The sequence below is a fragment of the Drosophila virilis genome, chromosome 3, assembly GCF_030788295.1.
Source record: "Drosophila virilis strain 15010-1051.87 chromosome 3, Dvir_AGI_RSII-ME, whole genome shotgun sequence".
NCBI classification, from domain to species: Eukaryota; Metazoa; Arthropoda; class Insecta; order Diptera; family Drosophilidae; genus Drosophila; species Drosophila virilis.
Window position 1 is genome coordinate 2,338,361 of NC_091545.1, and position 14,717 is coordinate 2,353,077.

The following is a 14,717-nucleotide window of genomic DNA, read 5'->3' on the forward strand; positions in this document are numbered from 1 at the left end:
TATGTATGTAGTATAGATCGGAGCATAAAGTTAACTATATATTGTGGTTTCTCGATAATGGAACTAGTACATATCATTTCATTGTTGTTTTTGTTTTTGTCTTTGAAAGTTTAAACAAAATTATTTTAAATTGTAAGGCACTACCTCAAGGAATATCTATTCCAGAGTGTCCCTTGGGGGTTGTTTCAAGTAGTTTTTGTGTTTCTCGTTTTTGTTTTTTTTCCTTTTTTTTTTCTAGCACAGAAACTTAGCAGCATGAATGATAATACAAATACGGTGTGTGTATGGGTGTGTGTTTGGGTGTGTGTAACATTTATCACTGAAGCACTTATATATAGTTAAACCGTTATCGATATATATATATATATGTATATATATGTATGCCAGTTTTAGCTAATTTTGTTTTATACTTATTTTGGATATTTGACGATACGTTTGTGTTGGCTTTGAAGTCTCTACTCGTTAAATGGGGTTTACATAGACACCGATCGTAAATACTTAATTAAGACATTTAATTAGGAATACATACATATGTATATATATATATGTAGTACATACTAGCTTATGAGGGGAGGAATATTGGAATATTTATTGCATTGTAAAAATCGTAACATAAATTCTTACATGAAGCACACTTGGGTTCGGTTTATGACTATTCACTAATTAGCATTATTTTCTTGTTTTTTTTTTCGTTTTGTCAATTTTTAACATATTATTATTATGGAATTAGAGGGCTGTATTAACAACATTTATTACAGTTACTTTAATAAATGTACGCATGTATTATATATATTTTATTTGGGGAGGGGGGTTTGTATGTAAAATTTACTCGTATATAGTATATATATGAAGTTTTGGTTGTATTACAGTTGCGTGCTCATCGTTGTTGTTCCCGCTGGTTGTTCATCTTTTAAGAATTAAAGAGTTAAGAATTTCTTGAAGCTTTTATAATTTTGCTAATGCTCTTTTCCTGCAACTACGCTTATGATTTATAAATTATTAATATTTAATATTTATTATTATTTTTTTTTTTTTTGGTTTTCAATGGGAAACCTGGGCTTTAGTACTTTTTGGATTTTATTAACTTGGCTTAATTGAAATACTGAACTGCTGAACACACACAGACAAAAATGTACGTCAAGTTATAAAGTACAAATTGTTTTTTTGTTTTTCGTTTTTCACTCTTAATTTGTTTACATATATGTGTATATATATTAATAATATTAATATGTAGGTGTATGCACGAGTATAAGTGTCGTTTAGTAGCAGATCTCAAAACTGTTTTTGAAGACTTTAATGTTCACAATTGTTGTTAGTTTTGTTTATGCATGGATCGCATGCAAAACATTGGACGTTTGGTAATTAATTAATATTCTTTTTTTTTCCTTTTTTTTTTTGCTTATTGTTTAGTTTCAATTTGTTTGCACTTTAACAAATTGCTTAAAGCTGCGCACAAGACTTTGTCTACATTTTCTTGACTTTATTTTAGTTTTTTTAGTAAATCAGCTCTGAATACTTTTCATTGTATCGTAGAGCTTGTCCAAGGTGAATGCTTGCTTAAGATTTAAAAGACACACAGTATGTTAGTAAAACTATCTCTACTTATAAGGTTTACAACAATGCTTCCGCTTTATCAACTACACGTTTTCCATGTTAACCCTTTCCGATTGAATTCGAAAGTTTTTCATTGAAGTTTACAATATATGCAATAATTAGGTAAGGCATATGCACGAGGGAAGGACTCGGTTCTTGGTTATTAGAGAAAACATAAAGCTTTGGTTTTGGGCCGGGGAGGGAAGACAAAAACATAATCAATTTTTGGTATTACACTTATGCATATTACATATATAGTTTACAAATCGATTTACAGATTCTATTTAGAGTAGAGATTTAAATCCGAATGCGGTTTCTAGACATCATAATAATAGACTTCTTCAATGGGACATTATTGCTGTACTCTTATTGCTGTTTGTTTTAGTTCATTTGAATGGATTTATGGTTCATTTTTGTTTGTATATGAAATGGTGTGCGTGTGCATGTGTGTGTGTGTGTGTGTGTGTGTGTGTGTAAAGGCCAACAAAATGGGTTTTACTTGGTTAGGTTACAATTCACAATTTGTTGAACTTAAATCTGTTAATCTTTTTTTCGTTTTCATTTTTTTTTTATCAAATACCCTGCAACTTCATTTAATTATCACAGTTTACATCAGAGATAGTTTTAACATTTTCTATGTTTTACTTATTTTTCGTTCTTGTTTTTTTTTTTTTTGTTTGTTTCTTATTTGTTGCAAAAATAAAAGCAAGCGATTGGAAATTTGTGCAAGCATTTGTATGGTTTTTTTTTTTTTTGTTTTTTGGTTAGATCGTACAATACATTCATCATGCCAAGCCTCGTTTTATTTGTTGTTAAACAAGTTGCTGATGCTTACGACTAAATCATATTTTTATTTTATTTTTTTTATTATTCAAATCCCAAAACCCAAGAGTTTGGGTTTTATAGTACGGTTGAGCTGATATGTTGCGTCCTCAACTATCGACCTTTCGAGTGTTTTATCATTTTATTTAATATATAAATAAATTTTATATATAAATTTTATGCATAACAATTAATTTAAATTAAACATGTGATGTGTTTTTTTTTATTTTTTGTTATTAGTAATTTTGTGTGAAATAAACATCAATTTTACTTTTCAAGTAATTTGTTTTCTCTTTTATTTTGTTGTTTTTAAACATAATTATAATGTAATTATTTGGAAGCAAAAGATGGCATATCTGTTTATCATTTCGGTTTTGTTCTTTTTGTTCAATTGTTTTTGTTGCTTTCTATTTCTTTTTACGCAAACGACAAAATTTGAAACAACAACAACAAAGCTGCAAAAATTATAATAATAATAAATATACATATACATATATATATATAAATATATGTATGTATATATAAGTATATTAAAAATGTCTTCTTAGATTTGCACGTACCAGTTAAAAAATATAAAAAGATTATACAGGGTATTATACATATGTAGTATTCGTGTGTGTGTGTGTACGTTGTGTGTGTGTGGCAAATGCTGTTGTCGTTTTTTTTTTTTTTTTTTGTAGTTCTCAGTTTTGTACTTTCGACGTTGAATACATTTTTTGGTGAAACTATAAATTGGTACAACAAATAGAATGGCATAGGGCATATAGTATATAATTTATAACTAATACACCTGCATATAAATTTTGTGCTTGCAGCATGTGTGTGCGATGTGTGCTGTGTGTGGTGTGTGTGTGTGTGTGTGTGTGTGTGTGTGTGTGTAGCAAAGATTTCAATATTTTTGGTTTTGCTTTGTTTCAAAATACATACAATTAATACAAGTCTCCAAGTAATACAAACAATAAACATATATATAATAGTACATTCTTGCAAAACAAGCTAAAAAACAAACTGAAGCAATAAAATAAAAAAAAAAAAAAAAAACAAAACAAATTTATTGTTTTTACTTTAAGTAATGCTCATTTGTTGTCTTAACACATTGAGAGAGTATTGAATATGGTAACTAATCGAGTTACAAACGAAATTACAGCTTATTATAATAAATAGGAAATTGGCAATACGACGAGCGAGTAGTAGAAGGAATCAACAACATATTTTCCAATCTTTCATTTCTCTTTTACTAAGTTTTCTTTTTTCGTTTTTTTTTTTTTTTTTCTTGAATTGGGCGGGCTCGGGCTTTACTAATACACAAATCGTTTGTATATATATATAGTTTATATATATATATAGGCTTGTACATCAGTTCTATATATATATATAGTATGTACGTATTGTAGTAGTAGCATGTAGTATATGTATATATATGTAAATATGTTATGCATGATTATGTATAAGAAATGTTCAAAGAGCAAATCAAAGGCTTTGTTTTTTATGTTTTACAACTTTTCGACACATTTTTTTATGTATGCTAACAAATTGCAGTTGCTGACGTCATTTCTCTGGCTGCATGTGCGTGTGTTTGGGTGTGTGTAGGGTGGGTGTGTGTGCGTGTGTGTGTGTGTGGGGGGGGTGTGGATTGTGCCGGCACATTTATGTTGTCGTTGTTGCAATCTCCGCAGTTTTTGAGGCCGCCGCAGCTATGCTCTCCGACTTCTTTGGCTGCTCCACCAACTGCTCCGTTCCAGCTGTGATGTTGCTATCGTCGCGTGCCTCGCCGCCGCTGCTGCTGCTGTTGTTATCGTTGGCATGATTGCTGCAAATAGACCACAAATTAATCAACATCTTAAATTTAGCATTTAAATAAGCCACACGTCCAGTTTGGAGCGTTCTAGCTGGAGTGGACGGTTTAGTCGCTAACAGTCCAAGCCAATTCGTGTATAATATGGGCTCTACATGGACTCGCGGATATCAGAGATCCATATGGGAAAAGGCAACAATCACCCAAATTGTGACGAGTTCCGCTTTCCTAAATCTGCTGCTTCTAGCTCTTAAAAACTCTGCGAATCTGAAATTCCATATTTTGCGTTAAAATTAAAAAAAAAATACATACATAAAACCTATATACAATCTTAATGTACAAAATATTCGCAATAAAACTGGAAATTCATATAAATATTTATCGATTTAAGGGGCAAGTTTTTGGCCCGAAGCCTTTTTTATCTCGTGATATAAATAAAAAAAAAAACCCGAAACTGCAAATTAATATGAATTAGCATAGATTAATTAATTAACTAAAATAAAACCTGCTTTGTGTGTGCTAAAACAAAGCTAGAGCACTCTAAAAGAATTTATATAATATATGGGACTGAAAATTTCTTCCTCTACCTCATCCTACATTCTTACTTTACCCATTCTCAATGGGCACATGAACTTATGGAAGAAAGGGAATAAATTCCTTTAACTTCCGTGCTTACAATTCGGTTATTTTGCTGGGTCCATTCGTTACGGGTGAGGGCTGTTGTTGATCCGTTTCCAATTCAGACTGATTGCTGCTGCTGCCGCCTAATGGCTTGGTCCACATGCCCTCATCGTCCTCGTAATCCTCCTCGCCATCGAGCAGCACCGATTGCAGTCGACTCACAATCGATGTGGCTGCCACCGTGGCAGAAGTTGTGCCAGCTGTTTCGGCATCGTTGAGCTCATTTTGTTTATCGCTAGATGCTTTCTCCACGTTGGCATTGTTGTCGTACTCTGCCTGCCGGTCGTCCTCATTGCTGGTTGAATTGTTTGTTGTTGTTGTTGTTGTTGTTGCAGTCATGGACACATCGTCCTCGTTCATTGCAGTTCGATGCTCCTCAATGCTGTTGCTCGTGGGCGCTTCAGTGGACGCATGTCCGGCTGCAGCATCCGTTGCCGGCGGCTGTGTTGTCGGCAAGCCCAGATCGCTGCTGAAGCTGCTGAAATGTGCATCAAAATCGGCAAAGTTGTCGCTAGTGAATTCGGTGCCCCAGCTGGCGGTGCCGGCATTGACCAGATTGTCATCCGCATCGGAGATGCCCGTCATGTCAGCGAATTGTACATCCATGTCCCAGGGATCGGCGGCCAGATTGTTGAGCGTTGTGGAATTCTTGGTGAGCATGCCATGGCCATCGCCGCCGCTGCCGCCGTGCTGCTCATCATCGTCATCGTCATCGTCGTCGATGTTGCCTCCGAACTGAAACAGATTCTGATCATTGTCCATGGTAAAGACAATGTCCTGCAGTGTATTATCCAGATCGCTGTAGCAAACATTGCTGTAGGAGAGCGCGCCAGTGTCCCAGGTGTTGGTTTCGCCCAGAAAATCCTTGGAGTTGCCCGCATTATACTCATTCTCCTCGTGCGGATTGCAATTGGCGAGCAGCTTATTCTGCTGGGATACCGCCAGCGTAAATTCACCCTCCTCGGCGTCGATCAGCGATTGCCAGAGCTGCAGCTCCGACTCATTGCCAAAGCTGGAGGCAATCAGGGCAGCGATATGTTCAGATTCTGATATACAATTCGTTATATGTCTTAGGATTTTGATCAGATGCCCCATATAGCCCAGACGTCGACCCTTCTCGCTGGATCTGTGCAAGAGTAAAAATAGTATTCTTAATTAATCTGGCCATTTCTCTGGGCATCTGCTTTCTACTCACTGCGCCTCTGTATTGTGCCGCCAGTAATTGACCAATTTGGACACCAGTTGGCAATTGACAATAAGCTGTAATAATCGTTCAAGTATATATGCTAGTGAATAAGTATATAGTTAAAATGGCTGTGCAATTTGTACTATAATGAAGGTGCGTATTAAGATGGGATTTTGCAACCTCATGTGTGGAAAGAAAGCGTCCCAATTTTATTACTTATTGAAAATGTAGTCAAATATAAGTTAAATGACGTTTCGCTCGGGCAAAAAAAGGGACACAAAAATTGCCTTATAAAATTTGAGCTAATGCAAAATGATCTCTTAAAAAAACAACTTCCAATTTGATATGTGCATAAATCAGACACAATTATAATGGGACCTAGGTTAAAAAACCCCGCAACTCACATATGTTTGCATCTCTGTGGGCGGGTTATTGATCGGCGCTTTCGTCTGGTCCAGATCGTTGAGCGTTGGCTGCGTTGCATCAGCCGTCGTATTCGCTTCTGCTTGGCTGTCAACAGGAGCAGCTGCAACGGCAACATCAGCGTCAGCGGCAGCAACAGTTTCTTCCTCGGCAGCAGAATTGTGCTCAATGTGATTCTCCTGCGTGGCGCCTGTTGCTTCAGTCTCGCTGCCATCAGCCTTTTCAGCCGCTGCGGCTGCTGCAGCTTCCTGCTGTGCTGCTGCAGCCTCGAATTCGATGTCTGATGCCTGATTATCCTTGCCGCCCTCTGCGCGCTTTACATCGTTTAAGGCATTCTTCATTTCTACCTCAGTCCGCAGGGCATCATTCGTGGCCTTCATCAGGCAGTTGAATATGTAATCGTCCTGGAATATATCGGTGCACTCAGTGGAGGTGGTGTTGTTATTCGACAGCTCATTGTAGAACACCAGATGCAAGGCCTTCTCCAGCTCACTATGCAGAAAGTTGTTCCAGCAGTACTCCTTGAAATAGTCCAGCAGCAGAGCAAAGTAGTCTGTGGCACAGATGCTGCGGACAACAGTGGCACAGGGTTAGCGACAATTGATGCATGCTGCTGGCTTCAACTTACGCCTTTTGTATGGTCTCGTGCTTGGTCTCCAGCAGCGCGGTGAAAACGCGGCAAACCTGAAGGCGCGTTTTCCCAAATGGCGGCGAGAGCACCGCCGCAGTCGTTTCCAGGCTCGGTTTCTGTAAACATATTTAAGAAAGGGGTTTAAAAGGGGACTTTGTGGAGCCTCTGATAGAGTCCTGCATCGATTCAAGCGGATACTGGAACATTTACGTCGAGAGTCAATTGTGTTGCGGCTCGAGCTGCTTGAGTTGCACACCAACCGAGTAGAACGAGTTCGTTCGAACTTATCGTACATACATGTATTGTCTGGCACAACACAAACACGTTTAGCTCGAGCATGTCGCTAACTCGATCAGCTCGAGCTTCGAGCTTCAAATATGCTCGAGTCAGTCGGGTTACGTTTAAAACGACTTGAAGGCAATGTAACCGATGCAGAACTCTAGTTCTTTGAATAATGGGACACAACACACCGCGGGCGGATTCTTTAGCACGTGCACAAATTCCTGTAGGCGCGGCGCTATAACCGTAATCACAGTCTCCTGCACTTCCTGATGAAATTCGCGCTCACGTTTCTGCAGTAAACGCTGGCGATCCGAGTTCGGCTCATCACTGCAAACAAACAAAGAGATAAGAGATTATATTTAGGAAATATTTGCGTAGCCGTTGGTCTGACTCACGTGAATGTAATGGGCTTGATAAGCGTAAGTACAACCGATATTCCTGATAAGATGGCGCTCTCTAGAGCGTTTGGTTCCAAAATCACATTTAACAAGGCTTCAATTGTCTGTGCGGATTCAATGGTACGCAATATGGGATTTGAGCCATCGAAGGCGGGCTCAAACGAGTCGTTCTCCTGCTCAGTTTGCCGCATAAGACGACCTTGGTTGATAAGATCACAGAAAAAGTCCGCAACATTTGCATGTTTATCGGTCTCTTGAGGATTACGCAATATTGCAATCAGTCTCTCAACAATTTTATCTTCAGTTAACCACTGAAAAAACCAAAAAGTAAAATTAAATAGTTATATTTATAGAGTTATCAAGCAGCTGGCCTAGTTTCGGTTCCTTAGCTGTGCTTTAAATATGCAGTTAAAATAAAACTGGAACCGGAACAGGCCGCAATTATTATTAATTTTAGGCTTTATATAATTATACCCTTGTAGAGAATCTTATAATATTGTAATTAAATGTGGAGTGCATAAAGGGAGACATCTCCCACTCCATAAAGATAATAATAATAATAGAAACTTTCATCAGTCGGGTTAGATATAACAATATCGATCCGAACTGGTCGGATCAGACCACTATATCATATAGCTGTATTAGGATCGATATATATATCTATATCTCCTCACACTGCTCTACAAGGGTATATTTTAGTTTCGGCATGCCGAAAAGAGTTGTTCCTTCCGGTTACTTCGTATAGGTTGCGCTTCAGTTGACCACCATCGATGTCCTTCATCATTTGCATTATTAGATCGGGTATGACCGGTGTGTCGAAGTGTTTACAAATGAAATCCAAAAAGTTCTTCTGCAATTTAATATACTCCAAAAGTTGTAGGCACATGTGTTGATACAAAAACCAATCTTGTTCAGGCTTTTTGGTAAAGAGCATGCTAAACGTTTTACTAAAAAACGATGATAGCAATGGATTTAACGGTGGTTCCTTTTCCAGATATGAATACAGCAATTGCAGGGTATCCGCATCGGACAGCAGTTTCTCATCTAGGGACGGCAGGCCGCTGCGCGGGATTCCAAAATAAATCGAAAATAAATTAGTATATGTGGGCGGGGAGGTGGTGGAGAGGGTGGGAGAGGTTTAGGTAGAAGGCAGAAGAGGGGGGCGTTACTTACAGTGTGAGTATCTCACATGACATATTTGCATAGCGAAAACGCTGCGCCATGGGCAGATCCTCCGCGGGTTCCGTTGTGATTAGCTCGACGAGTCGTCTAATTACCTCGGGCCGTGTAAAATAGTTAACCAGATTCTTTTTTTGCGTTTTGCATTCCTGCAGTATATCCTCCTCGTCCAGAAATTCCTCAACCGTGGAGTTCTATAGATTTGCAAAACTTTTATTACACGCACACACAGAAAACAACAACAAGAACAACAACAACAACAACAACTAGAACGGAGATCGGTACGCACCTCCTTCTCCAGCAGCGCCTCTATGTTGGCTGAGGGCGCATAACCCTTGTCCCAAAACATTTTTCGCACGTACGTCTTGGCGGTGACACTTTCGGGCTTGGTGATAAGAATTGGGCAGCACGCTTGCTTTGTTTAGCTTTTAATTGTGTGTTGTGTTTTGATGCACTGAACTTTCGTTTTAGCTAATTGCACTGCACAGCACTGCCGTATTTTTGCACTTTATAACAACGACTTGTAATAATTTTTTCCACCTAAAGATTGCGTTGACACGCTAATGTAAAAAGTGTAATGTTAAACTCAAAATGGTACTGTTGTACTCAATATGGTCACGTAATGCTCAAAATGGCAGTAACGAGAATTTCTGCGTTTATACGCAGCAAATCCATTATTGAGTTAACATAATGTGCTAGATGTTCGAATAGAGCGTGATAAACGTGATAAATTCTAGTAAGCAGACTGTTGCAAAAATGTTTCTTTAGGCTGTAATTTATATATATATATAATGGCAGCTCAATCAAAGTACATAATTGAATGATAGTTATTTTAAATTCTTTAGGTAGTGCATATGATTTGTCAACAAATAGTACCTGATCGTATATAGATCATAGCTCACAAATCAGGGCTTACAATTGTCGCGTTTACCTGTTGCGGTTACACTTAATGCAGAGATTAGTGGCACTCTGACTTAACAGTCGCAGTGAACAAATATTAATGTTATATATTATGCACTGTTAGTATGTTTTATCCCAAATGTTACTTAACATGCATGTCTTTTAGCTTACAGTTCAATTACTGACTGTTATACTCACACCCCGTCTGTTATATTCACAGCTGTAAATGTTAATAACAGACTGCGTATACCTGTTACTCTCTGCATGCAGTCACAGTTCCATCAATGTCGCTCAGCTCTAATTTAATGCAGCGTCGCCAAACCAAGCATAAAAATTGTCAATGTCGCTTGCTTATTTACGATTTTGGCAAATTGCCAGCAAATCAGGCGAATTATTAGTTAAATGTGTCGCACAACACCCGCGCCATGTATACGGTCAAGTCGGAAATCTACAGTGAGACCAACTATCAGACAACACACAGTGCAGACGGTCACATTGTCTCCAAATTCCGTTTTCGTTATCCTAACGAAAAGGAAGACAACGCCAAAGCAACCGTAGACCATGATGGTGACCTTGAGGTGCAGCGTCCCAGGCGCGGCACCATTGAACTTGAGCATTCCGATGCCACAGAGCTGAAATTGGTGGGGCTGCAGGTGTGGCGCGGTGCGCTGCTGCTGGCTGATTATGTATTCCATCAGCGCGAAGAGCTGGCCAGCAAGACGTTGATGGAGCTGGGCGCCGGCGTGGGACTCACCAGCATTGCGGCCGCCATGCACAACGGCGGCCAGGTCTACTGCACGGATGTGAATCTCGGCAGCATACTGCAGCTGATGCGTCGCAATGTGCAGCGCAATGCCCAGCTGCTCCGTGGCCAGGTGTCGGTGCTCGAGTATGATTTCCTGGCACCCAAGTCCAAGCTGAGCGCAGAGCTGCTCGCGGCCATTGATGCCAGCGATGTGATAATGGCAGCAGATGTCATCTATGAGGATACGCTGACCGATGCCTTCGTGGCCGTCATGGAGCACATCCTTGCACGTGGCCGGCAGTCGGGCAGGCCCAAGTGCATCTATGTGGCCATGGAGAAGCGTTACGTCTTCACACTGGAGGACTGCGACTCTGTGGCGCCCATGTGGGAGCACTTTCTCAGGCAGACGGCGCACAAGCCGTGGCAAATGGAGCACGTCCCACTTGACTTTCCACAGTATTTCGAATACGAGCGCTGCCCGCAGCTGATCCTGATGCGCATAACCTGCCGCTGACTAAAGTCCTTTTTGTATACCTTATGCATATAGAGCTGGACGCGTGTCGCATTTAACGACACGAACACGAGCCACAATTTGTAGAAAAACAGGCACGAAAATAAATATTAATACAAGGTAGAGATGGGCACGAGTTGCCACAACAAGAACACGAAAAGAAACACGCGCGATCGCAAATATCAATGGAATATAGAGATGGGCACGAGTTCACATGATACGAACACGAACTCTCAAAGTAACACGCACGAAATATTAATCGCATGTAGAGATGGGCACGTGCCCAATTGACATGACACGAACACGAAAAGAAACACGCACGATCGGGAAAATCAGCAACAACATACAATACGAACTCTTAATAAAGTATCCTCAGTCGGTTTGTCTGCCTAGAACTATTGATCGAAAATGGAATTTTTATATGAATTTCATTAGCTTTTATAATATCCCTAAAGAGAACACGTCACGCGCTCAACTCTAGTAAAAATAATGAAGCTTTTAATCGTGAGGCCTCAAACTTATAATTAAAATGTTGTTAGATTTATTAGTTGTGTAACGAGGATGCAATAAATATGAATATTTAATAATGTTTAACAATTTGCGCCCTGTGCATCACCTAAATTCCCACATTGTATTAGAAACTAAACCCAGGTCAGAGCCGGGGTTTATCTTTGTTCTGTTGTACTCTGCCTGCCTAAGATTAAAGTTCACTTTAAGCTAATGTCATTATGCTATAACCCTGAACCCGTTCGTGTGCTGTCATTTTTTGCGCTATGCGTCACAAGTCCTGCATGGCCAGTATGATGTTCTCCAGCGCCTGGCGTGCATCCGTGGCCGGAAAATGCTGCAGCACACTGAGCGCAGCTGCCGTATGCTTGCACTGCAGCTCCTTGGTCTTGGCCAGCGCCGGTCCGGCTATGACGGCCTTGTGTATTTGAACGTAATCGATCAGCTCCACAGACTTTTTGCCCGGCTCGATCAGTGCATAGAGGCTGGGATCGTGCTCCAGATGGAACAGCACTGGCGCGCTAACCAGACTGAACGTCGTATCCAGCGGCAGTGTGGGACACTGAAAGATTTCCGCGTCAAGGCATGCCTGCCAGGCCAGCGCAAGATGCTTGCCAAAGCGATAGGCATGGCGTTGCATCTGTTCGCTCTGGCCGGCTAGCTTGAGCGAGGCCTGGCAGGACTTGCCCAGCAGGCTGCCCGCATTGAGTATATTGCGGCATTCCCATTCCTGCTCCGGATTGCCCAGCACCTGGCCAATGGGCATGGGCGTCATCACGTCGTGCTCGTTGAAGTCCACGGCCACGCTGAGCGAGGGACGCTGGAATGTGCCCGGCTTGTAGGGCAGCGGATTGTTCTGCTCATCGCGTTCGCCAATGAACTCGGATTCGGAAAAATCGCGCACCGCCGACGAGATCAGCTCGACTACCTCCTGATTGCGCAGATTCGCCAGCTCGGCGCTGGAATGCCCCAGCAGATAGTCGCCGGTAAGCAGACCAATCTTATTGCCAAACGACATGTCATCATAAGTGCTAACATCCTGGCCAGCCTGCGTGCCCGACTGCAAATTGACCACGCTCTGCGAATAAGCAATCGAACAGTTGAATTGAAGCAAGAGATTAGGTGCTGCTGCTGCTTAGCTGGAACATACATTGTGCACCAGATGCGAGATGCGTATCATTTCCGTGACCTCGGCGAGGGCGCGCTGCGAATGGAGTACCCCGGCGCTTTTATCCTGCTCCACATCCGGTATGCTCGGCGCATGTCCCGCCGCCTTGGAGACCAGCAACACAATCAGACCCCACGCCTGCATTGTGTTCTTGCCATTGTACAGCAGATGCCTGTTGAGATTAGGAGAATCAATGAAGGGTATCTGCATAGTCGGTTCAGTGCTGCCAACTGCCACGTTTTTACTGCTAAATGTAGCTATTTTCAGCTGTTATTAGCCGGTAACTTTTAAGATTTCCAGCTGCCTCTCTATTTGTATACACTAGGGGGTACTTTAGGTTTGTCATGAAATTTGCGACAGCTCCGATTGCATATAGTTTGTATATACTCTTGAAGAAGTCCTTCATATTTAACAAGCGTATTCATTTTTTTCACTTCACTATTCCCCTCACATATTTGCAAGGTCGTGTGTCAAAGTTTACGCAAGGTCGTGCGTCAAACTTCTACAAGAGTATTCAAACATCGGCTTGCCCTTCTCTCCTGTTAACATTGGATCGTTTGGCAGCACTGCACACACACACACACACACACACACACACACACACACACACACACACACACACATTTATAGTTGCCGCGCCTACTCACTTAGCTGTCTTCATTAGGGGATGCGCACTGCCCACCAGCTTGCGCAGATGCAGCGCCACATTGGCGATCTCGTCGCTGAGCAGCCAGCGCAGACTGAGAAAGGATGTGGGATAGCCGACAATGCGTTCCGCTTCGCTAACGGCACGATTCCAGTCGTGGCGTGGCGGCGGCGTTGCCTGCTTGCTGCTCACCGTTGACGTTGCCGTACCGCGTTTCTGCTGCTGCTGGGTGAAAGTTGAGAGCAGCACAGCAGGTGTGGTGGGGTTGCGGCGACGCAGCAGCTGGCCTTGCGGCATCCTGTGCCGCATCAACTGTTGCATAATCAGCGCGCCGACTCTTTGCATCTTGTCTGCTCGATTTCTAGCTCGATCTCTATTGCACAATTGAATGGTTTTTACTGCAATTTGGCAATCCTCGTCTCTCGTCCGTTACACGCTGCTCGCTGTTTGCTGCTCGGTCGCCAACTGTTGAAAAGTGAAATCACAGTCGCTGCTCGGGCTTGACGTCGCGACGACGTCTGCTGTGCTGTTGTTGTTGTTGTTGCTCTGGCTTCTTCGCTGGCGGCCCACTTTTACAGTTGGCACCGACAACGACGACGCCGCCTGTAAACCGTTTTGTTTGTTTGCTCTTGACTTGAAAACGGGTTTTGCGTATGGCTAACACCTGCCGCCGCACCTCCGTCCATTATTTGCGTTGCGCTCATTTGTTTTCGTTTTATTGCATTCCAATGCGCAAAAACAGCTGTTGCCTATCGATATATCGATAGTGACGATAGCTGGTCACGCTACAACAACCGTTGGAACACTGAACCAGTGCTGCCAACTGCCGTTGCCAGAAAGTAGCTGGGCACTCAATTTAAAATGGTTAAATGTAGCTTGAACAAAAATTGGAAATGGTAGTAAGCAAAGAGTTGCCACATAATCAAAACTCATAAGGCAAACTGTGCAGAGCAAAGCAAATAGTTGCCAAAGAGCGATAAAAACATTTCTTAATTTTTAAATGTGCAGATGTACCACGAAAACAGCTGAATTGGCAATACTGCACAGAGCATCGGAATTTCAATATCGATTTTAGAGATATCGTCACAATTTGGCATGCATTTTGCTTAAGCAGCGTACTGGGCTTCGGAATCATGCGGAGTCGATAAAAAAAAGGCATTGCATACTTTTAGTTTAACCGATGACCTTATCAATATTCGAATACCAAAAATTATTATTATCTATATTTGGTTTGTTGATAATGAAGCATA

General features: G+C 41.3%; 3 protein-coding genes across 3 annotated transcripts; 1 reads left to right on the top strand and 2 right to left on the bottom strand.

Annotated features, from left to right (window-relative positions):
• Positions 1 to 645: 645 nt before the first annotated feature.
• fmt (phosphatase 6 regulatory subunit 1-like protein fmt) lies at positions 646 to 9,720 on the bottom strand. The gene is made up of 10 exons (XM_002046114.4): positions 9,280 to 9,720; positions 8,985 to 9,184; positions 8,548 to 8,872; positions 7,809 to 8,122; positions 7,602 to 7,740; positions 7,129 to 7,247; positions 6,482 to 7,067; positions 6,087 to 6,151; positions 4,887 to 6,017; positions 646 to 4,225 (listed from the first exon to the last, which is right to left on the bottom strand). The coding sequence occupies exons 1-10, from the start codon at positions 9,337 to 9,339 to the stop codon at positions 4,063 to 4,065; spliced, it is 3,102 nt and encodes a 1,033-aa protein (XP_002046150.1). The 5' UTR covers positions 9,340 to 9,720; the 3' UTR covers positions 646 to 4,062.
• A 425-nt stretch (positions 9,721 to 10,145) lies between these two features.
• LOC6623496 (methyltransferase-like protein 22) lies at positions 10,146 to 11,534 on the top strand. Its single transcript, XM_002046115.4, has one exon. It carries the CDS (start codon positions 10,316 to 10,318, stop codon positions 11,147 to 11,149), a length of 834 nt encoding a protein of 277 aa, XP_002046151.1. The 5' UTR covers positions 10,146 to 10,315; the 3' UTR covers positions 11,150 to 11,534.
• Positions 11,535 to 11,622: 88 nt separating this feature from the next.
• Pdss2 (Decaprenyl diphosphate synthase subunit 2) lies at positions 11,623 to 14,177 on the bottom strand. Its single transcript, XM_002046116.4, has 3 exons — positions 13,469 to 14,177; positions 12,804 to 12,993; positions 11,623 to 12,731 (listed from the first exon to the last, which is right to left on the bottom strand). The coding sequence occupies exons 1-3, from the start codon at positions 13,810 to 13,812 to the stop codon at positions 11,925 to 11,927; spliced, it is 1,341 nt and encodes a 446-aa protein (XP_002046152.1). The 5' UTR covers positions 13,813 to 14,177; the 3' UTR covers positions 11,623 to 11,924.
• Positions 14,178 to 14,717: the final 540 nt, after the last annotated feature.